Source organism: Cornus florida, unplaced genomic scaffold (genome assembly GCF_030987335.1).
Source record: "Cornus florida cultivar Cherokee Brave unplaced genomic scaffold, ASM3098733v1 CherokeeBrave_3.0.0_Hap2_Chr11, whole genome shotgun sequence".
NCBI lineage: Eukaryota > Viridiplantae > Streptophyta > Magnoliopsida > Cornales > Cornaceae > Cornus > Cornus florida.
Genome location: NW_026775581.1, coordinates 126343163 through 126367483, shown reverse-complemented (window position 1 = coordinate 126367483; position 24321 = coordinate 126343163). Strand labels below are relative to the sequence as shown.

Here is a 24321-nt window from a genome sequence, read left to right as displayed (position 1 = left end):
GGACTTAATTGGGTCGAATTTATTAGAATTATCTTACGTACAGCTCAATTGCATTTTAATTAAAATACGAATTGAATCCCACGGTGTACGACCTCCCAACTTAGTTAAATCATACGGCTCTGATTGTGAAGATATGCAGTGGGTTGAAAAGTTGAGGAATCAAGATCTTGGGTCAAAATTGGCGGCCCAAAAGAAACGCCTAGTTGGGCTTTGCCAACCGATTATATTCCCAACGAACCCAATGAAATAGTCGGATAGTGGTTCAGATACATGGATCATTACTCGTTTCCGCGTAAAATGTTTTTATAATCTAATATTTTACACGTAGGTTTGGCTCGAGCCATGAAAATGGCATTTTTAAAAACCAAAATCTATAGCGTGTGTTGCAGTGAGATGGGGCCTCTACATTTGAGCTTCATTTATTTTCACAGTAAAATATTTTTTATTAAATTTTTTTTATAGTTAGCAAAGTTTTTGATAAGTTCATGATTGAGACATGTAAAATAATTTATCAAAAATTAATGAATAAGTTATTTTTTTTTTAAAATTAAAAATTTTCTTTTTTAAATAATATAAGACAACCTAATACCAAAATATTTTTAAAATATTTACATCAGAGCCACCTTAGTTCTTCGATAGGGGTGAGTTTGGCCCAATTTCTTCTTCTTGGTTGTTTTTAGTTTCGGGTCTTACAAATTTCAAAATTGACTTAAATTCCAAGGTTGTCATTTTTGAAACTTGAAGGAAAATAATTTAGACGTCAATTTTTTATTTTATTTTATGCATAATAAAAAATTGTAAAATGCCAAAAATTTCTTCCTAAAAACATTTCGTATCTAAAACAAACAAGTCACCATCATGGATTTAAGAATTTGACGGGCGAGTCCTATTCAAGGGTTGTTATGGCATCATCTTTAAAAATTGGTGAGATGATATCATTCCAAATCTCCGATTAACATTAAATGGTGTATACATCTATAAAAAAGTAAAAGTTCCTTTTTTGTTTTTTTTTTGGTTCACTGTACTATACAGCTTTCAGCAATGAACGGACCCATCCCTTTCTAATCTGCCTGCAAAACAGTCTTGACCATCCAACATTCTCCTTTATTTTATTTTATTTTTGGTGGGACTTTGTCAAGGGGATTAGCATGGGGAACTTCTTACCAATCCGAACTTAATTAAGATTGACCTTCTTTGTAATAAGTTTTAAATATTTTTTTAATTAAAAGTAATTTAATCAAAAATTAACTCAAGATCATATTAAAATTTGTAAAGATTGGCCTTATGCATAAACTAAATTAATCCAACTTTTTAATTCAAAATCTAAATCCGAATTACAAACTCGAAATTATAAATAAAAAGATGGGTTGAAATCGGATTGAATAGTGAGGATTGAAGGTAGCAGTGTTAGGACTGGGTTTGGGTCAGGCATTTCATACGCCGGATTGGGCTACTCGCCCGAGTTACAGTCGTACTTATTAGCGAGTTATTTCTATTTATTTATTTTATTTATGTATTTACATGTTACATAAATTTTGGGATAAATTACACTAAACTCTCTTGAAGTTTGGACAAATTACACACGGGTAAACCATTTAACGTTTATTACTTTGACCTCTCCAGAGATTTGATGCGTGTGCTCAATGACACCCTTAACTTTTTCTTTTTGAGATACCTATTGACCAAATTTTATGAAATATAAGGACATTATTGACCTTTTACAATAAAAATCAATTTTCGGGAATATTTTTTGAAATATTTAGTGTTATATTATATGTATTTCGCACTAATATAATGGTAGCATGTTAATGGATCGAGTTATCAAGAAGAGTTAAACCTTAAACCTAATACTTCCTCAGGTACCATGGAAGGGCCAATTGACTTACTATTCACTTCCCTATCTGGATCCGATGTGGGATAAATCCCTCTTACAATATTTTCCCCACCGAAACTCTCTACCCAAATAGCTCACCCGGACCCCTCCGCGCTAGGCGCTTGGCTTGTCACCAGATCAAGTAATGGACCTAACTTTGATACTAGTTGTAACAGGTCAAGTTTTTCGCGGTCTGACCCCAAAATTTAAGTTATTAGGTGGGGCTAACACCCAACCCATATATTAGATTTGATGTGGGACAAGCCTCCCTTGTAACACTTGCCCACTTTATTTCCAACTATAGTAATTAGTTTGGGCTAACAATGATTCGATTTGGTTAAAATTCATATATATATCTATTAATTATTGGCAGCTGATATTGGAGCTCCACCAATATCCTTTGGCGCTTCACTCTTCTTTCTTTTTAAAATAAAATTACTCATTTTTTAAGTAATTTTATTTTAATAAATAACAAATACTAACGGGTCAGTGGCTTAGCGGTATTAGCCTTTTAACTTCTAAAAAAAGGATTCGGAATTCAAATCTCAAAAGAGACGTGTATATAAGTATCAATTAGGAAAAAAAAAAATTTACTCAAAAATCTTATACTACACAATGATTGATTATTATATTTTTATGTCATAATTGCCCTTATTTGATAAGGATATGACTCCTGTAAAATCCACCTACTATTCTCTTTCACCCAGGCATCTTCTATCTGATCTTCTTTGCATCCCCATGAAATTCAACTATTATTCTTTCTCTCAAATACACGTCATGTATTTGATCTTCTTTGAATCATACATATTTCATAATTCATAACACCTTTTATCATATTATCTAACGAACTTCATATGAATTCAATTAGACCCACATCACATCTAACAAAAAAATTAGCAAAATTGTTCAGAGTCATTCAACTCAAAACAACCACAAAAATAAATTAGCAAAAATATTTCAGAAAGTTATTTAACTCAAAACAACAATAAAATCACTCTCCTAACAATGACTTATGTCTACTCATACCTAAGACAAATTCATATGCAATCCAAGACACCAATGTAATCATTCCAAAGATAAGACAGTATCAAAGCAAAACTCTGAAATTACAATGGAAGCTTTTGTTGTAAGGGAGACTGAAACCTTTAGGCTTCGTTTGGATTAAGGGATTTAGAGAGAAAAGAAAGGGAAGGATAGTGATGAGTTGTGATACCCCCAGATTTTCAGATGCGGGTTGGCCAGGCCCATGCTCGATTACCCGAGGATATCAAACCAATTAGCAATAATCGAACACAGAATAATTATATCAAAAGAGATAAATAAAATTTACTGAAATGAAAACTAAAAGAGTAATCCCATATTTGAAAACCTCAGAATAAATAACTCCATCGATAAATAAGATATTTCAGATACAACTGAATCACCACGAACACATATCGTTCTCCAACTTATATAACTTGGGAATCCATCCAGTGGACCCCTAAAATAACCCACTGAACTCAAAAGACTGGAAACAAAACCTAAGTCTAAACACAAAATATATTCCAATGTCATCGGTGGAGTGAACAACTATATCTGCTCAGCACGATTAAGCTCTGCAGCCTGGAATTGACGAACACCTGTAAAGAATAATAGAAGAGTGGGTCAGGCCCACGAGCAAGTTCTAATCTAGCTGCAATCCATACAGTGACCCGATACGCAGATACACCGTAGATACCTCACAATATCTATCTAGTCCATACATATATATATCTACACTATGGGACATTCACTGAACTACAATAGGGGTCTCAACCTGAATAGAAGGCAACATGCGAAAACGCACCCAAAGGTGGGCATGAGTACCTAGACCTAACAGGGTACACCTCAACCTACTATAGCTAGCTACGCATCCACTGCATATACGCGTCCTAACCAACGAGTCTGAGATTCAAGCTCATCTCGTGGTACCATAACCATATATTTAAAGTCCATTCAAATCCATCCATAGGAACTCCAATAAATCGTTCAGCTTATTCAGCTGCACAGACTTATATAAGAGATCCAGTAAGTCGTTCAGTTTATTCAACTGCACAGACTTAAATATAAGGAGAATTATGTTTTTATAATTCATACCCTTCTTCCCAAAATAGGTAGGACTGAGTATTTTGAATCAGTCTGTCCCTAGTATGTCACCATCTCATACCGGTATATAGAATCCACAAAATCCATATAATTGATAGAACAGGCAAAACTGTTCACCAATTAAAATCCATAAGGTAGGAATTAGCATTTTGAGCTAAACCATACCTATTATGCCACCGTCCCATACCGGTGCATACAATCCTCCATATCCATGCAAATTACAACATTCAAATGATAAGCAAGTAATTTACAATGCAAAACCAAACCCAGATAATTGACAGAATTTTAATGTGAGAATTCAGCAATTAAAATCCAATACATAATTCCAAATAATTGGCCAAATTTAATATAAGAATTCAGCAATTATAATCCAATATATGATTCCAAATAATTGACCGAATTAAGTATAAGAATTCAGCAATTATGTTCCAATACATAATTCCAGGTAAATTACAAGGCATAAATAATAAGCACGTAATTTATAGTCCAAAACCAACCATCCATATCATTGCAGAATAGTATTTAGTATTTCAGCAACGTAAAACCAAACGTTAATCTATGTAAAGTTTAATATTCCAACAACCACCTCCAAAACCATAATCCAACTCCAAGCCAAAATCCAGTTAATTGCTTAACCGTGTGTATATTACCCCAATTAAATCCTACAATACCATTCCGTTCAAAACCATGCAAACTACAGATTTATAACAGAGTAGTTTAGCAACTAAAATCTGAAACATGCATAGGACCAACTCTGTTCACTAGAAGACCCTAATATGCATTTAAAACAAGTTTTAAATTCATGCTATACTAATTAAATCACTAATTTAGAATTAGGTAATTTAAATCTTTTCCATCCGTTAATCGCATGCAAATAGGTTTAATTCCGTATTATGCATTCTACTTGTCTACCTGTATAAACCACGCACTGAGAACCATTAAGAACACCCAACTGACATGTTAAACACCTCAGTTTACTTCCAACTCAGTCCCAGACTCACAACCCTCCAACAGTAACAGGTAATTCGTAATAAAAAAAAAAAAAAAAAAATCAAAAATGAAATTCCAAGAGAGCCTGCTCAATTTTTGGAAAGAGCAGGCTCTTTTAGAGCCTTGAGCCGGCTCCATTACTTCATGGAGCCGGCTCTTTACCTAGAAAAGATGAGGGAGCCGGCTCCCTCATTCCATGGAGCCGGCTCTCTCCCCTTTTAAGAGCCGTCTCCAACCTCTGCGACTCTCTGCTTTGCTTCCGGTCATTTTCCACCTCTACCAGCCTTTCTATTTGGCTTTAAAACAAATCCTAATAGTCTTAATAACACCCAATAGCATCTCAATGGTTTATTTATAGTTCGTTGGAATCAATTACAGAGATTGGACTTTCAACAGTTTTAATAGGCATACAGAACCAACACTGAACCCAGATTTGCAACTACTGTAACAAAGTTATTTTAACACATATAGATTATCAAAATATCATATAATAAACATGTATTCTCAGTTAACGATGAATTAAACCCTAGAGAACATCTAGGTGCATAGAACACAGGTCATGGGAAAGAGGAAGAAAAGAACTCGCCTTTTCAATTTTGGATGAAACCATGTCGCCGTCTTTCTAAGTTTTTCCGGCGATCTCGACTGCCGTCAAGGACTCTCCTACTCCGGTTCTAACCCTCGAATAGCCCTCAACCATCATCCTTGGTCCAGCCCAAATCCCTTGTGCCAAAACCTTCATCCCCTTCTCTTTAAACTCTCTGTTTTTCTCTCTAACTTATAGGTACATGCAAAGAGTTTTGCTAACCCTAACAGACCACTCTATTCTCTATATATATGCTAGAACAGAATCCCGTCCATATATAATTAGAGTAAAACCCTAATTAAATCCTAGTCGGCCCATAGAGCAACCTAGGTTACAATACTCAGTCACCTATACTTGAATTGCTATCAAAACTATAATTGAACTTAAATAAACTAACTTAATTTTAATTAAACTAAATAAAGAATAACACAATTAATTAAAATAAACAAACAAATAAAGAATTACACCCTTAATTAAAATAAACAAACAATTAAAAAATAACACAATGAATTAAAATAAACAAACAATTGGACACATAAGCATATAGATACAAAATCAATTTAAAATGCACAAAAATAAATTTTAAATTCCATTTTTATCCCTTTTGAAATTAGGGGTATTACATGAGCGTATTTGGATGGGAGGAATAGGAGAGAAAAGAAAGGATTTGGAGAAATCCCTCAAAATCCCTTATTTGGAATCCCTCCAAAATTGACAAGATTTTAAGGGATTTGGAAAGAAATGAAGCAAATTATAGAAGGAGCAAGAGAGTTGAGAGACAGCCGGCAGAAGCTTTGATTTGTGAACGGCGACCGAACTGGACTAGAACAGCAGGTGATAGAAACTGATAGATATCGGTTTTGATTTTTTTAACAATCTGAAATGATATGCGGATATGGGTTTTGATTTTTACAGTTGGAGAGAGAGAGAATGAGGCTGAGAAAGAGATGGAGGCTATTGGGGAGGCTGATATATATATATATATATATATATATATATATATATATATGTAGTTTGTAGTTTGCAGTTGCAGAGAGAGAGAGAAAGAGTTGCAAAACAAGAATTACAGACCTTAATTAGTTGATTTTAGAAAAAAATTTAAAATGAAACCCTTACATACAAGTTAGCAGTTGCAGAGAGAGGGGGGCAAGCTTGAAATATATGGGTTTTGATTTTTGGAACCATCTGAAATGATATGCTGATATGCAGTTGGAGAGAGAGAGAGAGAGGAGATTAGAGATGGAAGCGATGAGAGGCTGAAATGATTTTGCCCTATTAGCCCTACCAAAAAGGGTAAGATGGTAATTTCATTATTATCCTTTTCCTTCTTTTCTCTCCTTTGTGTTATCTAAACAATAATATTGCCAATTTCTTTCTTTTCTCTCCTTTCTATCCGAATATGAATATAAATTATAATTATCATTTCCTCTCTTTTCTTTTCTCTTATAATCATTTCCTTTCTTTTCTCTCCTGTGTATCCAAACGAAACCTTAAACATTTCTCTGCACACGAATAACATAAAGCATCTATATGGTTTGTTTTTGGAAATTTTAATAGAGGCTCAATCGCATTGGCGCCATAATTGAATCCTTATTCGCACACTCAATTTCATGAATCATGAACCTAACAAAGCTCAGTGTTACTAATTGCATAGTGAAGAACTATGACTAAACATTGTGAAAAGATTAGCGACAAAAATGCGAGATGAATGATTAGTAACAAACAATATAAATGTTTTGCGTTATTCGTGTGCCGAGAAATGTTTAAAAGTTTCAATAGTTTTTTTTATTTATTTATTTTTATTTATTTTATTTTAAAAAAGATGTTTACCTAATAATTAACCTTAATAGAGGAGGACAATTTTGGTGAAAGGAAGTCACTGAGATGTGTTATCAAATTTCAATTTAAGAATGCTAGATGATTGAATTCCTTTTGGTAGAGTCTTAACCTAGTAATTAAGTTAATAAAGGAAGACAATAAGTTATTAAAAAGGTAAGAATAAAGCATTATGTGATGGAAGGATTTTTTTTGTAATTTTATATTTAAAAAAGGATACTGATTGTACGCCAATAGTAGTATCAGTTTTCTAATTATTTACCACTAGATTTTTGCATCATCCTATATAATGCTAACAACTCTTCACTTCACATAATATTGCAACTAGATATGTCAATATTCAAATTTTAATCCTTATCCGAAATAATTAAAATATGAATTAAAACATTTAACTCAATAATTATTTAACAAATTAGTTATTAAAATAATTAAACAAATCATATATGAATTACGAGTATTGAATCTCAAGAATAAAAAAGGAAAACTTTTCCTACCGACCTATACACCACCACGTGTGGAGCCCAACTGTTAGCCGATGTGAGTAGCTGGGCTGCTGCACAAGAAATGAATCACTGCGTAATTTGAGAATTTTAATGCAATTGTTCTCAACTTTGATGACCAACACTGGAGCATTCACGTCCCTATTTTAATGCCCTCTTATCTTCTCAGCTCAAAGTTTCCTTTAAACCGAGAACTCACCTCCACCGTCCGTTCCCTCCCATCATGATCATGGAATGACCGGAATGATGATCCAGAGCCTAACATATTACCTATCGGAGCACCCATCCATCGTCGGGTTCCGCTGGAGTCACTCCCAATCCTGGGGCTCCACGTGGTCCTTCCTCTTCACCTCCATATCCTCCTACCTCATTCTATCCCTCCTCCTCCACCTCTTCCTCCTCCTCGTCCGCCGTCACCGACCCATCCCACTCGGCCCCATCCCAGCCCTCCACAGCCTCTCCATGTCCCTCCTCTCCGCCACCATCTTCGCCGGAGCCCTCCTCTCCGCCGCCGCCGAGATCCGCGACACCCGCTGGTTCTGGCGGCGTTCCAAGACCCCCTTCCAGTGGCTCCTCTGTTTCCCACTCGGCACCCGTCCCTCGGGTCGGGTATTCTTCTGGTCCTACATCTTCTACCTCTCTCGGTTCCTCCACACAACCCGAACGTGCTTCACAATTGTTCGTCGTCGAAAACTGTCACTCTCTCAGCTCTTCAACCACTCCATTCAGATCTTCATCTCCTTCCTGTGGCTTGAATTCTCGCAATCGTTTCAGGTTCTGGCGATTCTGTCGACGACGTTGGTGTATTCGGTTGTGTACGGGTACGAGTTCTGGACCGCAATCGGGCTTCCGAGTGCTTGTTTTCCGTTTGTGGTGAGTTGTCAAATTGTGCTTCTGGGTTGCAATTTGTTGTGTCATGTCGGGGTGCTTTTGTTGCACTTGATGAAAGGTGGGTGTAATGGGATCGGGGCTTGGGTCTTCAATTCAGTGCTCAACTCTTTGATTCTGATGCTTTTCTTGAAGTTCCATGTGAAGATGCATCTCATGAAGAAGAGGAAGGTAGCTCAGAACAAAGAGGAGACGAGTATTTGATTGGTGTACCGATTTTTATTTTTTTTATTTTTTGTTTTTATGTTTTTTTGTATATGGTCATTCAATTGAATTATTATTATTATTATTTTTTTCGGAAGGTAATTTAATTAAATTTTAGATGTCACGTAACCGGTATGCTTTTAAATTCAATTGGCAGGTCATTGGATTGGGCAGGAGGAAATTTTTTTTTTTTTTTTTTTTTTTTTTGAAGGATATAGTTGAATGGGTTTTTTACACTTTATTTTATGAACATATAATCTTTGCTTATCTTCCGTCATCTTTTAAGGGATAAAAATCTGTAAAATATGAAAATTTATTTGTTTCTTCTTATCTTTTTTTATCACCTATTTTCTTTCCATCCTCCTAAACAGAAAATTACTATTTTTGAGTTGTAACTTTTTTTTTTATTTATTATTTATTTCTATATCAGCAAAAGAAAATAATAATAATAATAAAAAAGATGAAGAATAATTAGGATAAAAAAAAAAAATGTCGAGGTACAAGATGTTATAGTCCCACAAATATTAGGTTAAGAATTAGGGAAAAAAAAAAATTACAAGAATTAGGAAAAAAAAAAGAGGTTGTGGTATAAGTTTATTCACGAAAAGGATTCATGGAAGTTATAGTCCCACAATGATTAGGTAAAATTAGAGGAGCATAGGCACACACAAGTTCACGCAGTAACTCCTTCGATTCAATTCCCTTATCTAGGAAATAGATCGATCTCGCGTTTTTCGATCTGCTATATATCGCCACAATGGAGCTCCAAGTTAAGTACTTATCAAAAAAAAAAATAAATAAATAAAATAAAATTGAGCTCCAAGTTAAGGATGATGGTGGTATGATTGAAGTTGATGATGACGAGTACCTGCCTTGCGCGGACCCATAATCAGGTTCCTTGTCCACCGGACTTCATTCAACAGATAGAGCACTTAAAAGGAAGAGACAGAGACGGCCGCCGACACCCGAGAACTTATGGGAGGGTTCTCATCAAAATTTCCGCTAACCTATGATCTCATCTCCACAATCATCGCTGGAATGGACATCCCCTTCTCTAACACCGTTAGAGAGAACTTGACTTATTCAAGTTAGTTTGCTATACACATATTTTACAGCATGATTTGAAAATGTAATGGCACCTAGAATATTTACTCACACACACCTATCCATCCCCACACCTTTAAACCTACCAACATAAAGGGGTCGCCTAGTCCCTATGTATGTGTATATATATATATAAAGAAAGATAAAGAAAAGAATAGGTCGCCGGTGGCCACTTTTTTTCCCAGGTAAAAGTGTGTCTGATGGGAAATCAAAGCTTTGCCATATGTAGCTACTTTCTGTATTGATATCAGTACTGAGCTCGTGGGATTAAGTTTCCAGAATTCAATAGCTGTGATCCAACGTGACCTCAAACCATCGGAGCCTGTGTTGGAGAACAGCCACGACCTAATCACTCATGTTTTGGATGAGTTTCGTTCCACGTTCAATTGATTTTCCGAATCTGATCACAAGCTATTCGATTTGTCCGTGAACATTGAGAAAATAGAGTGATTTTACCCCGCCATGAAATTGAAGCCGGGAAAAGGAGAAGGAAGAACTTGAGTTAAGACTTCTTGGCAATATTGTTTGATACACTCACCTCGGTATTACCCTTTACATACACAGGGAAATACGAAGGGCAAGAGAAACAGCGGAGAAAGCCCTCTCGTACAACAAGTATGAACAAGACAATTTGTCATTCTTGGAACAAGCAATGAAGGAGTGCTTACTTCCAGGTATTAGAGACCCTGAAATTTGAAGGTGATCATAAGGACGACGAACAATGTTATATGCAACAATGAGATACTCATTGGGTCCACAGTCACACGCATGTCATGCTCTCATGTATATCATGTGAGATACTCATTGGGTCCACAGTCACACGCATGCCATGCTCTCATATATATCATGTCCGCTGCATTTCAGAGTGGCTGAAAATAATTCATATATGGCCTTTGTGTAGTTTCGAGTTGTCAACCACTCACCAAATCAATTGGATGTAGTTTCCAGTTGTCCACCACTTATGAACATGTAATGAATAATCCCTTTACCTCTGTTAATTATGGTATATATAGAGTAATGATTTTTTAAAATATGATAAGTAGCTAGTTTTCAGCTTTTGTTCTCAGTGTTACTATATATAATTTCAACCACACTATATGGGGTGTGATTTATTTGAGTTGTGAACTAGATTTTGTAGCTTTGGTCGTTAATGATGATAGCACGAGTTTTTCTTCCCAGTAGTATACGTTTTCTTCCATATCTATAGAACTGTATGCCATGTTTAGAAGTTTGTCCACTATAGTCGTAGTGTGGTATATCAACTTAGCTCTCTAATTATTTCAGTTTGTAAATTGAAAGAAAGATAAAGTGAATCCACATGGTTTATTAATAGCCCATTTGCAAAAGTTAAAACTGTGTCAATCATGACTCAAAATTGTAATAAAAAGTTATATCAAACTTTATGTATTGGTATTGAATCTGAAAATTGAATTTTGGAGCACGGATTGATCTCCCTTGTGGAATGTTCTTGTAGGAAAGTAAGATTATAAGTTGGCAATTGGGGATGGGCAAGGAGATGGTGTTGGTGATCTTGTACTCAATGATGGGATAGGAGAGACGATTGATTACATTCCTTTAGGTGCTCTACGTTTTTGTAGACTGATGCACCAGCATGAGAATAATTCGAGTACTCAAAATCAATATAGGTTATTATAATTAATGGGTGTGGATGACAGTGAAAATGAGTTTCACTTGTAACAAGATATAACAGATTAACTCGCACGTAAAGGGGATGGGACATCTCTGCCTCACATAAGGACTTCCCTACAAGTTAAAGGAGACATTAGGGATTTAGGAGACCGCCTCTGCTTTTCATTACTAACGGCATTGGCTATGTTTTGCCACCGGTCCACTGGATCTCATTTTCTAGCAGATCTATCCGAACAAGTTTAGGTGGGAGCAAATTAAGTTGTTCTGTTGAAAATAAAGTACGCTGATTAATTATTTGCTGATTAAGCTAACTACTCACTCAAGGGATAGCCGTCCAACTAAGAACCATTTTAACTAGAGAGTGGAGGGGTTCTTTTTTACTAGGTAATAAAATAGCAATAAAATAGAAATATCAGGAATACAAATACGAAGGAAAACAGAGGAGATGCTCAGTGTAGGAGGAGGAGAAGAAGACCAGCTATCAAGATCAAGATGGTGGTAGAGCAAGTATACAGTATTTCATGACAGCTTTTCTTCCGTTTGGGAGGTTGGTTCTTTCTTCATAGGACAGTGCCATTTGTAGATCTAGATTCCACTGGTCATTATCCAATGGTCCCCTCTATGCATGGTTCCTCGCATGCATCACCCCCAATCCGGATTACGTGAGTAATCCTGAAGATTTAGGGGTCTGAAGGGTCTAATCCTTTCCTCGAGCCTTATCCCATGTTGCCATGTCACTTCTCCCCTAATCAGGGGTATTAAATGTTGTTTGGCCGTCGGTTGGTCAAGCCTGACACAGCATTAATTGTGATTTTAAGGTTTGCTGTCACGACGTGTATAATCCCATCATCTTGTTAATTGGCCTTGCCGAGAGTGAAGGTACCTCTTGACTTCTCATCCACCAATCCAAGATCCTCCTAAGTTTCCCAAACATGGATTCCTATAACACGAAGATCCTACCTTAATCTCGTGCTAAGGAGCTCCGATCTTTCAAGACAGCATCGTCAGGCGTAACACCAGGATTCGGGATATTCGAGAGTCGGTCTCTCGAGACTTGATGAGCCTGGTGTGGCACCAGGACTTGGAATGCTCGAAGATCAGCTTCCTGAGGCTTATTGGGCCTAGGGCGACGCCAGGGTTTAGAGTGCTCGAGATTTGAACTTTCGAGGCTTGATGGGCCTGGAGCGATGTCAAGGTTTAAAGTGCTCGAGATTTGATCTTTCGAGGCTTGAGGGCCTAGAGCGATGCCAGGGCTCAAAGTGCTCGAGATTTGATCTTTCGAGGCTTGAGGGCCTGGAGCGATGCCAGGGCTTAAAGTGCTCGAGATTTGATCTTTCGAGACTTGAGGGCCTGGAGCGATGCCAGGGCTTAGAGTGCTCGAGATTTGATTTTTCGAGGCTTGAGGGCCTGGGGCGATGCTAGGGCTTAAAGTGCTCGAGATTTGATATTTCGAGGCTTGAGAGCCTGGAGCGCTGCCAGGGCTTAGAGTGCTCGAGATTTGATCTTTCGAGGCTTGAGGGCCTGGAGCGATGCCAGGGCTTAGAGTGCTCAAGATTTGATCTTTCGAGGCTTTTGACTTTTCAACTTGCCACGGAGGATTTAGCTAGGGTTGTATTGTAATACCCTTTGTTTTAAAAAGGATAAAATTGGAATTTCAATTATTTTTATTTCATTTTGTTATGTGACTAGTTGCTTAGGTGTTTAATTGTTTTCTTTCATTATTTGATTTAATTGTGTAATTTAATTGGTTATTTGATTTAATTGAATTGGTTTATTTGGTAAGTTGATTTAAATGATGTAGTTTTAATTCTTTGATTTACTATTTTAATTTAATTATTTGTTTTCATTTATTTATTTAAGATTTGGGTTTTATTGGGACATCATATAGGTATCTGTTATATATGTATATGATTAGGATTTTATCGGCCGATTCTAGTTTGATTAGGGTTTCTGTCTTAGCTCTAGTTTAATTAGGGTTTTCTAAGTGCCTATATATATACGTGTATGAGTTTTTACTGAGGGTTGGGAGAACCTTATTCACGGCACAGTGGAAATATAACATAACTAAGAGAGAGTTGAGAGAACAGAGGAAATCATAAGAGTTACCAAGGAGAAGAATAGAGAGGATCAAGGGAGGGTTGTGGGGGATTAAGTCAAACCCATAGGAGGCTTGAAGGAAGTTAGCAGTTGCCGGAAACTTAAAGACAACACCGAGATTTCATTACTGAAATCACAGGCAAGTTCTTCTTTTCCTTCTTCCCTCTGGCTTGTGTTCTGTGCACCTAGATAATCCCTAGGGTGTAATTAATTATTAAATCGTAACATACATGCTTACTCTATGTTATATTGATGATCTTTACATGTTAAAATCAATTTTGTTATAATGCATGCAAGTCTTGTTTCAATTTTCTGTTTTAAGCATGATTTGTTATTAGCAATTTTAGTTTTTGTAATTCCTTTAACCTTTGTAAATAAATCATGGGGATGATACTGGGATTAAATAGGACTCCTAAGTTTAGTAGTGGATAGGGGTTAGAATGGAACTGTTATTACAAATTAGTTTCAGTTTTGTTCCTAAAGCATGTTTGGTTCGGTAGCAAATTTAATCTTTGGATTTGATTCCAATTGTTATTATCAAACCATTGGGATGCTTTTTGGTATTAATAAGACCCTTAGGATCAATTTTAGAAACCAACTAAAGGGTAGAAGCAGGCCGGAGAAGAAGCAGAAGGTCGGAACGGAGCAAAGATGGACTGAAGGCTCACAGGGGGAGAGAGAGCCGGCTCTAGGCTGAATTGGAGCCTGCTCTAGTTTTCTAAGAGCAGGCTCTTCCCCATTTGATGTAATTTTATACGTACTGTGACTTTTTAAGTTACTGTTTGGGCACTTGGGGTTCTTGAATAATTCTAGGACTTTAATGGGGGTTTCAATAATTAATTTAATATGTAGTCAAGGTCTTGAATTGTATAAAATACCCTATTTGTATTAATGGAATTAACTGTGCGCTATTTAGCAACTTTACGTATGGTTAACGGCTGGAAGGAAATTTATTGTCTAATTTTAATTTGACAATTTAAGGGGCTATAATATGATTCTAAATTAAAGTTTAGATGTATGATGGATTCTTTTAATTAACAATTATACTTGTAGCTTATTGTGGCTCGGTGCTAACAGATTAAACAGAATACTAGTATACAACTTAACACGCGATTACCGGATGGAGAGAATTAAATTGCTTAAATTAATTTAGCAATTTATTGGACTATAATGTGATTGAAAAACTTATTTTTAATGCATGATAGAGTCATTGATATATTAGATGTGATCTACGCATGCTTTGGATGCTGGTTGTTGAACCTTTAAACCGTTTCCTGTAAATACATGGTTTAACTTTTAGATTTAAATTGCTGAAACTATAAATAGTCTCCTGCAATTATTTGGGATGGTTTTGGATTGTAAATTGCTAAACTGTTAATTATATATTGTAATTTACATGGGTTGGATGTTAATTGTGGAATCTTATATATTATTCTACAATTAATTGGATTATAGTTTTGAACTGTAATTGTTGTAGGATTGTATAAACTATTCTGCAATGATATGGATAATTGGTTTTGGACTATAAATTATTTGCTTATTATTTATATGTTGTAATTTACATGGATATGGAGGATTGTATGCACCAGTATGGGACGGTGACAGATTAGGTGTGGTTTAGCTCAAAACGCTAATTCTTACCTTATGGACTTTAATTGGTGAACTGTGTTACCTGTTCAATCAATTATATGAATTTTGTGGATTGTATGCACTGGTATAGGACGGTGGCATACTAGGAACAGACTGATTCAAAATAACTCAGTCCTACCTATTTTGGATTAAGGGTACGAATTATAAAAACATAATTCTCCTTATATTTAAGTCTGTGCAGTTGAATAAGCTGAACGACTTACTGGATCTTTTATATAAGTCTGTGCAGTTGAATAAGCTGAACGATTTATTGGAGTTCCTACGGATGGATATGAATGGACTTTAGATATATGGTTATGATACTACGAGATGAGCTTGAGTCTCAGACTCGTTGGTTAGGGTGCGTATATGCAGTGGATGCGTAGTTGGCTATAGTAGGTTGAGGTGTACCATGTTAGGTCTAGGTACTCATGCCCACCTTTGAGTGCGTTTTCGCATGTTACCTTCTATTCAGGTTGAGACCCCTACTGTAGTCCAGTGAATGTCCCTTAGTGTGGATATATATATATGTATGGACTAGATAGCTATTGTTGAGATATCTAGGGTATATCTACGTATCGGATCACTGTTTGGATTGTAATTAGAGAAGAATTTGCATGTGGGCCTGATCCACTCTTATTTTAACAGGTGTTCGTTAGTTCCAGTCTTAGAGCTGGATCGTGCTGAGCAGATACAGTCATTCACTCCACCGATGCTGTAGGACTTTGTTTCATGTTTTAGACTTTGGTTTTATTTCCAGTCATTTGAGTTCAGTGGGATATTTTAGGGGTCCACTAGATGGATTCCCGAGTTGTATATTTTGGAGAACGATTTGTATTCGTGGAGGATCAGTTGTAACAGAATAGTTTATTTATCAATGGAATTATTTATTTTGAGGTTTTCAATTATTGGATTATCATTTTAGTTTTCTTTTCAGCAAAATTTTATACATTCCTGTTTTCTATATTGTATTCTGTATTCGATTATTGCTAATTAATTTGATATCCTCGGGTAATCGGGTGTGAGTCTGGCCAACCCGCATTTGAAAATCCGGGGATATCACATGTATTGACTTATCAACGTGCCACATCAGCGTCTGATAAGTGACACCCACATTTTGCCCCCTGCACGTGCGACGATTCAAAATGAATTATTACGCGTGCACGACTACATTTCTAGGTCATTTATTGTTTCGAGGAGGCTGAAAAAACGCGAGCATGAAAGGTCGCCTCTAGTTATTAATGCGCTGTCTGTTGCCAATTTGATTTTTGGGGGTTCCCGAGGTAAGAGGGCTATTAAAAGGGAAACAGTGACGGAGTAAAGGGTTACTTGTGAAAAGGACTTAGAAAGTACAGAGATTACCTGAACTTCCATCGTCGTTGGAAAAGAGATCTCACGAAAGTTTAGAGTTCTTTGGTGCATTGTTTGCTTAATGGAAGGGACTGCTACCATAGTTAGCAAGAAACAAGAGTTATGCAAGAAGGATTGCCCTCCGCCAAAGATGCCAGCAGATTCGGAATGCCGACGGGCACCATTTTTTGGAAAAAGTGACCTGTTTTGGCACCGGGCGAGCAAGGCTGTGGTCGCCGGTGAACCACTTGAAGTAGTTGAATTGATGGAGGAGGAAGTTGAAATGAACCTGGCTCCTTGCATCCCTGGGGATACGATCCTGCGATTTGGGGTCGAGCAAGGGCAATATCCATGGTCCTATGTGAACTTCAATAATCACATAAGTCCAGCCCATAGTTGGGAAAACTGGACGGACGCGATCCTTGCAAACCCAGAGTACGAGGCAATCTTGGATGCAGTGAGTTTAACACCGTGTATTAAGCTGTTTCGCCAAATACACATTCCTCGCGACACTACAGTTTTATGGGAATTAACCTCGCGATGGAGCTCAAGCTCGCACACTTTCATTACTGCGTGGGGAGAGTTCACTCCCACGATTGAGGATGTAAGCCAGTTATTAGGCCTACCTTTTTAAGGGGTAGAAAATCTTGGCTCTTGGGAGTTCGTGCAGGCTGAAGAGACTTTGGTTCATGATCTCGAGACGGTACTGGAGAAAACCAAAGATTTTAGGTCGTTGTGGGGTGCACAGAGTGTTCGCCATGCTGAGCGAGGCAAGGCTACACGCAAGGCCACTCTTAGGGCATTGGTGCGATACTATTTTAAGGACTTTCCCATGACAAAAAAGAATCTCTCAGAGGAGGGAAGAAAAGGGATTTCAGGTCCCTGGGCTGATCATTCTTCCAGTCTCGCAGCCTACTTAATATGTTGGCTATCGAGATACCTGTTCGAGGGGACTCTGGAGGATGCTCCGTAGCCACGACTTGTGGATCTGGCGGTGAAGTTGGCGAGTGGTGTGAAAGTGGCCCTCGCACCTCTCTTTTTGGGAACATTATACCACCGACTCGATATGGTGTGGGAAGACATGGGACGGTTTGTGGGGCGCTATGTCCATTGCTCATACGCGTCTACCATCTTTCTACAAATGTTCTTGTACGAGAGGTTCCAATCCTATGCTCCCATCCCAACAGACTTAGCTGTGGACGAGAAGGTGGTGCGAGGCATGAGATGGCATGGTCGGTTGCCATGAGGACTGCTAGGATATGCCTTGGACCAAAGATTCCAATTCATTAGTCGCCCTTATGCGGTGGGCCTACCTGGGGCTAAAACTCTACCCATGTATTTTGATGATAATGAGCATATTCCAACGGGTGCTCATCGCTTGAATGCGAGCAAAGTGTTGGTGTTCTTGTTGATGAGCACCCCTGGTTACTTGCCCGCGATATGGGAAGGGGGCCAAATAGCAAAGACATATAACCCTCGTAGAGTCCCTTTGCAATTTGGCTACGATAGAGGGGTACCCTCGCAATACATCTTTGTGGAGGGCGAGGACTCTTACGAGAGTAGCTTCGCGAGATTTGTAGTGGCTCACATTGGGCTACTTGTGATACCCCTGGATTTCCGAATGCGGGTTGGCCAGACCCATGCCCGAATACCCAAGGATATCAAAACAAATTGATAATAAACGAACACAAAGTACAAAAGAATAAAGAAGAATCAATAAAATGTTGACAAGAAAGGTCAATTTTACTTATTACATTGACTTTTAGAGGATTGTGTTTCACAATTGAGACAGTCGCCTCTGAATTGGCATTACCAAATTATTAGCGTTGGGTGCATAGGAGTTTGTGCGTATATTCTATGGCACTTGGAGGTATGTAGATCATTCCCCCACTACAAGAAATTCGGGTTTTAGGGACAGTCCTTTAGGGACAGTCTTTAAAACTGTCCCTAAAACCTTCTTTTTTGGGCACAGTCTTGTAAGACTGTCCCAAAAACTTTATTTTTTTGACACAGCCATACAAACTGTCCCTAAAAACTACTTTTTTGGCACAGTCCTTCAAACTGTCCCTAAAAACTTAAATGGCCCATCCCCAATAGCACAAAAAATTGTGCGGCAAAACTTGGCGCTTAATTCCTTGTTTGGCGCTTTTGTTTTGCCGCTTAATTCCTTGTTTGGCCCATTTGTAAGAGAAAAATTATAATATATAAAATTATTTTATTTAATAAAATACTGAAAAACTACGTCGTTTAATAACATTACATCCGATCTATATACCTATCATCAGTTCCAAACCGCCTCAAGCTCTCACTCCCTCTTCCACCTCCTCTTCCACCCAAACAGAATACTAAAGCTCTTCCACCCTTCCAGAAGACTGAAGCTCTTCCACCCTTGTAGAAGATTGAGGCTCTTCCACCCTCTTCCGCCCTTTTCCAGCAGCACTGGCTGAATGACCCAATCGTTCCAACATCGACTCTTACTCTTCAGGTATAATATTTTTATTTTTTCAAAATTTTAGGGATTATGCCTCTTTCTTCAATTTTCAAAGAACCCCCATCTTCAATTTGACTTTCATATAGCCCACTTCGGTTTAATGATCCTCACCCTAGTTTTTTTTTTTTTTTTATGCAAATATATGTTGTAGGGTTTCGAAATTGCAAAAAGCCTAATAATCGAAGGGGAAAATTACAAATCTGGAGTCGGCTTGTGGTCTGATTCTGAATCGGTGTGGGAAATATAGGTTTGAGATATCACGAGTTTGACTTGTTATGTGCTTGTTAAAAAACTCTGTTATGTGCTTGTTAGACTATGAAATCACTTTTACAGAATTTGAATCCTGGGTTCTATTTCTATTTTGTTTGTTGTATTGTATTCAATTTAGGAAAAAAGTCACATTTGCAGAATTATACTTGCAGCTTTGGTAGGTGAGGAAAGTATATAATGGTATCAGATTTGAAGTAATAACACCTGATGTTATGTTACCAATACCTGTTCAACAGGTTGTATTTTTTATTTTTGTTTTATTTTTTTGATAATTTTCCTGGTAATCTAATTATGTGATATTGATGTGGTTGGTCTGATTAAATTCTAGGACTGATTATCAGCTTTTACAAACTAGGAAGATGACTGGTTAATGGAAAAAAGTACACTTGTTCCTATATAAATTAAACATGATATACAAAGTTGTATCGTGGTAGAAAACTTATAAATGAATTTAGTTTATGATTGAGAGATTAAAGATGGAAGCTACTTTTCTACCAAGTCGATTAATGAAGAAATTACAAGAGAAGAAAAATTTATGCATATATCAGTTTATTGGCATAGAAAAAGCATATGATAGGGTCTGTATGATATGGAAGGTTCTAGAAAAAGATGGAATATTAATTATATAAATTGATACACTAAAGTGTACCACCAATTGGGAATAAGATAATGAATGTCTATGAGAAGTTAAGTGCAAGTACCACCAATTGGGAATAAGATGAGTGAAAATAGTTCAGCTATGTGCGGAAGCAATGAATGGTCTAAACAGAGGTCTGTCGAGGTAATGAGGAAAGACATCCAATTAATCCAAATTATTTCAAGAACCCTTGTGAAGGAAGACCAGCATTTGACTGAGTCCAGCAAGAAATCTTCCATATATAATGTTTGACCAAAACATTGCATGTCGAAGCATTAAAATTTTCAGAAATTTTTTGGCAAGAAAAGTTTCAGTAGAACTTGGAATTCTTGACAACTAATTCAAGAACTAGCACACAACGGCCCATGAGGAATTCTAAAATTTCTAGATTAAATGAAAGAACGCCGTGATTCAAGAAACTTTGGGTTGAACTAGAGGTGGCAAGAGTCTTTTCAAATATATGAAGGAAATGAGTATGAAACAAAGGTTGAGGGTCGGAATAGAGATGGATGAGAAAGAATGGAGACAGATAAGACTTAGCAAGAGGGAAGGTGCATATCGGGAATTCCAAACAAGCTCAAAAGCTGTGCAGTGGATAATTTGAACCATAGTAGAGATTCCTAACACAAACCAATATAACAAACACTGTCAATCATCACTGACTATTCAAAACTTATATTCTATTGGATTTTATGGAAACAAAATGTTTGCAATTTTTAGTATAAAATTGGAGGGCTAACTCTAGTACCTGGAATGTTTGAATAATGGTTCAGAAAGTCCTGCTTTTGTTTTATTCTGAGGATGAAAAAGATGTGGTTGCTAATGTTGTATCAATCATTTGCTAATTCTGCTCATCATTGCAGCTTGTGTTCCCATCTTTGATGCAGCAATTTCTTTAGCAAAGGGCAATTACACTTCTTAACATAAATCAGCTTCTTCAATCGAATTGTATTGATCACATTGTTCATCATCTGTAGTGGAGGTAAGGATTTATTTTTGAAAATTCTGTTATCTCTTTCTTTCCACACATGATATACAAAATTATATACATTCTCTTTCCCGATTTATTGATGTCCTGATCAGTAGCAAAATATGAAGGCCAGAATTATATACATTGGGGGATTCAACAGTCTTTAATTTCCTGTTGAACTGCTAATCTTAGTGATTTTCTTTCTGGGTTATATGTCTTTATGGTTCTTGTTATTATGGAAACATTGAATGCTTGTGGTTCCCTTGCTATCTTTGATATGTGAAACTGAAATCAATGGTTGCAAAATTGTTGCCTGATTTGCTAATTTAGGATATGTTTTGCTAGCTTTACTTTTTCTATTATTTGGCACTTCTCTGGGTGTTATAAATGTCACATGATCATTGATCCTAGCAGGTAATATATATATATATATATATATATATATATATATATATATGGAAGCCCTTTTTAATAATTTCTATTGTTTTTACTAATTAATTGTTATGATTATAAATTGAAATGAAATTATTGGTTTCCATCTCCTAGGACTACTACATTTCCTTGCCCAGCGTGTGGACAATTCATTCCCAGTATTGAAGGCCTTAAGCTTCACCATCAAAGTGTTCATGGTAATATCTATTTCTCTTATATATATATACATATATATATGATTAAAATTTGAAGTAAAAATCAATCATATTTTATACAAATTGGAGGAACATGTATATATTGTGTATATGACATTCTGTCAATCTCTAAATTCTTTATTTTCCATAGTATTAATAATGCTAAAGACATTATAAATTGGTCTATCATCTTTAATGCACATGCTTTTCATCTTTTTATATACGTACAAGTCAAAATATCTAGAACATGGATTCAATTACTCCATCAAGGTTGTATTCATATTCATTTTTTCTGAAACGCTGTAAATTATTCACAAAAGGAAATCCTGACTTGAGTTATATTAGTATTAATTTCATCTTTATATTTTGAAGATAAATTGAAAGCATGGGAAGGAGTTAATTGGGATATTTAGGTAACATTTGATACTATTTATGTGAAGTGGCTGTCATAAATTTTGAACTTATACTATTGTACATAACAAATGAGGGTTATTTGTGATAGTAAAAAGTAATTTACTGTGAGAATGTTCTTTATGTGGATTGCATTCATTTGTCAGACCAATAATTATATCTCTACAACCTCTTGAATCGAAGTCAATACGTTCAAATTTACAATTCATCTCAAAAGACATTTTAATTGCTAGCTCCACCTGTGCACTTGTTGAAAATGTTTTTTTCAAAACAAATATCGTACTCAATAACTAGCAACTATGTGTGAAACTGAAATCACTGTAAATTATTCACAAAAGGAAATCCAGATTGAGTTATATTAGTACTACGTATTAATTTCATCGTTATATTTTGAAGATAAATTGAAAGCACTGGACATAAATTCCAAACTTATACTATTGTACATAACAAATGAAGGTTATTTTATGATAGTAAAAAGTAATTTACTGTGAGTGTTCTTAGTGTGGATTGCATTCATTTGTCAGACCAATAATTATTTCTCCACAACCTCTTGATTCGAAGTCGATACGTTCAAATTTGCAGATCACCTCAAAAGACATCTTAATTACTCCATGTGCACTTCTTGAAAATGTTTTTTTTAAAACAAATATCAAACTCAATAACTAGCAACCATGTGTGAAACTGAAATCAAGGGTTGCAAAGATGTTGCATGATCTCCTAATTTAGATATGATTTACTAGCTTTACTTTTTCTATTATTTGGCACTTCTTAATGGACTTATAAGTTAAAATAACCTTTTTCAGATAAGAAATAAATCAAAGTTTGTAGATGGCAAAGATTGTTGGGTATTAATGTGTACATCTTTTGAACTTTGAATTGGTGTATTGTGCTGGGTATAACTGATGAGGGTGGTGAATTATTTATAATGCTGTGTAGAATCAAATGTTGTTTGTCTTTCTTTTTTTTCTTTTTTTTTTTGCCCTTTCTTCTTCTAGTAGTTTTTGGCAAAGATTGTTGTATATTTATGGACATGGAATTAATGTTTGATACATACAAGCATGCCATCCATATTCTCTATTTTATCACATACTAATATGAAGAAAATGTAATTCATTCCAAATAAAATACTCCATTCTCAGGATTCTCTCTTGTAAAAAATCACTTATTTTGCACCATAAGCTACATACCAAGCAGGCTTTTTATGTAGCTCCTGTCTGAGTAATATAATTGAATAAACCACTTGCTAACATGTATTTTGTTGGGTATGTAGTAATTTTATTCTTTTTGCTCCATAGGATTGGAGCTTATGAAGGTGTCATGGCCAATTGAAATATTATATGCAGATGGTGATGATTCTTTATTGTACTGTGGTTGCTGCTTGTTATCATTTTGAGCATCAAAATTGAAATATGATTAGTTTTGTAGTTGGGCTAATGGTCCCAATGATTAGTTGCACATTACGTGTTAGTGACATTCTTTCAATGTTCACAATTGTTCATATATTTATATACACAATGATATATGAATGTTTAGATATGACATATTTTTATTTATTGTTCTTCATGCTTCCAGTTAGAAAAATTGTCCGCGGTGTTGATGCCTTGACCATTGGAGAAGCACCTGCTGAAGTTTCCAGAAACTGAGATGCTCCACTAAAAGTGTATTTAGGATGGAACAATTTTTTGTGCTACAAGATGGTTTTACTTTTTGTTTAGAAAACTGGTTAGCAGTTTTAGTTTTTGTTTAAAAAACTGGAGATTTATGGATCTTGAATATGTATTGTGGATTTATTTTGTTTTATGGCTAGTAATATCTTTTTGAATGTTATTGTGGATCTATTTTGTTTATGTTTTGCATTTATTCAGAATGGTTAAACTCACAAATCAAGCATCCAAAAAAAATAAATAAATAAATAAAGTATTAGGGACGGTTTACTTGTCCCCAATATAATAATTATAATTAAAAAAATCATGTATTAGGGACAGTCCATCCGTCCCTAATGCAATAATAATAATTAAAAATAACAAATTAGGGACGGTCTGTCCGTCCCTAATACTCTATGTATTGGGGACAGTCCTAGAAACT

The 24321-nt window shown here is 36.1% G+C and overlaps 1 protein-coding gene across 1 annotated transcript; it reads left to right on the top strand.

The window, feature by feature from the left end:
• The first annotated feature begins 7995 nt into the window (after nucleotides 1–7995).
• On the top strand, nucleotides 7996–9113 carry LOC132286706 (elongation of fatty acids protein 3-like). Its single transcript, XM_059789070.1, has one exon. It carries the CDS (start codon nucleotides 8144–8146, stop codon nucleotides 8999–9001), a length of 858 nt encoding a protein of 285 aa, XP_059645053.1. The 5' UTR covers nucleotides 7996–8143; the 3' UTR covers nucleotides 9002–9113.
• The last annotated feature ends 15208 nt before the right edge of the window (nucleotides 9114–24321 follow it).

Bases quoted from the DNA above. Each gene is read 5' to 3' on its own strand.
- LOC132286706 (XM_059789070.1), top strand. From the start codon at position 8,144: ATGACCGGAATGATGATCCAGAGCCTAACATATTACCTATCGGAGCAC.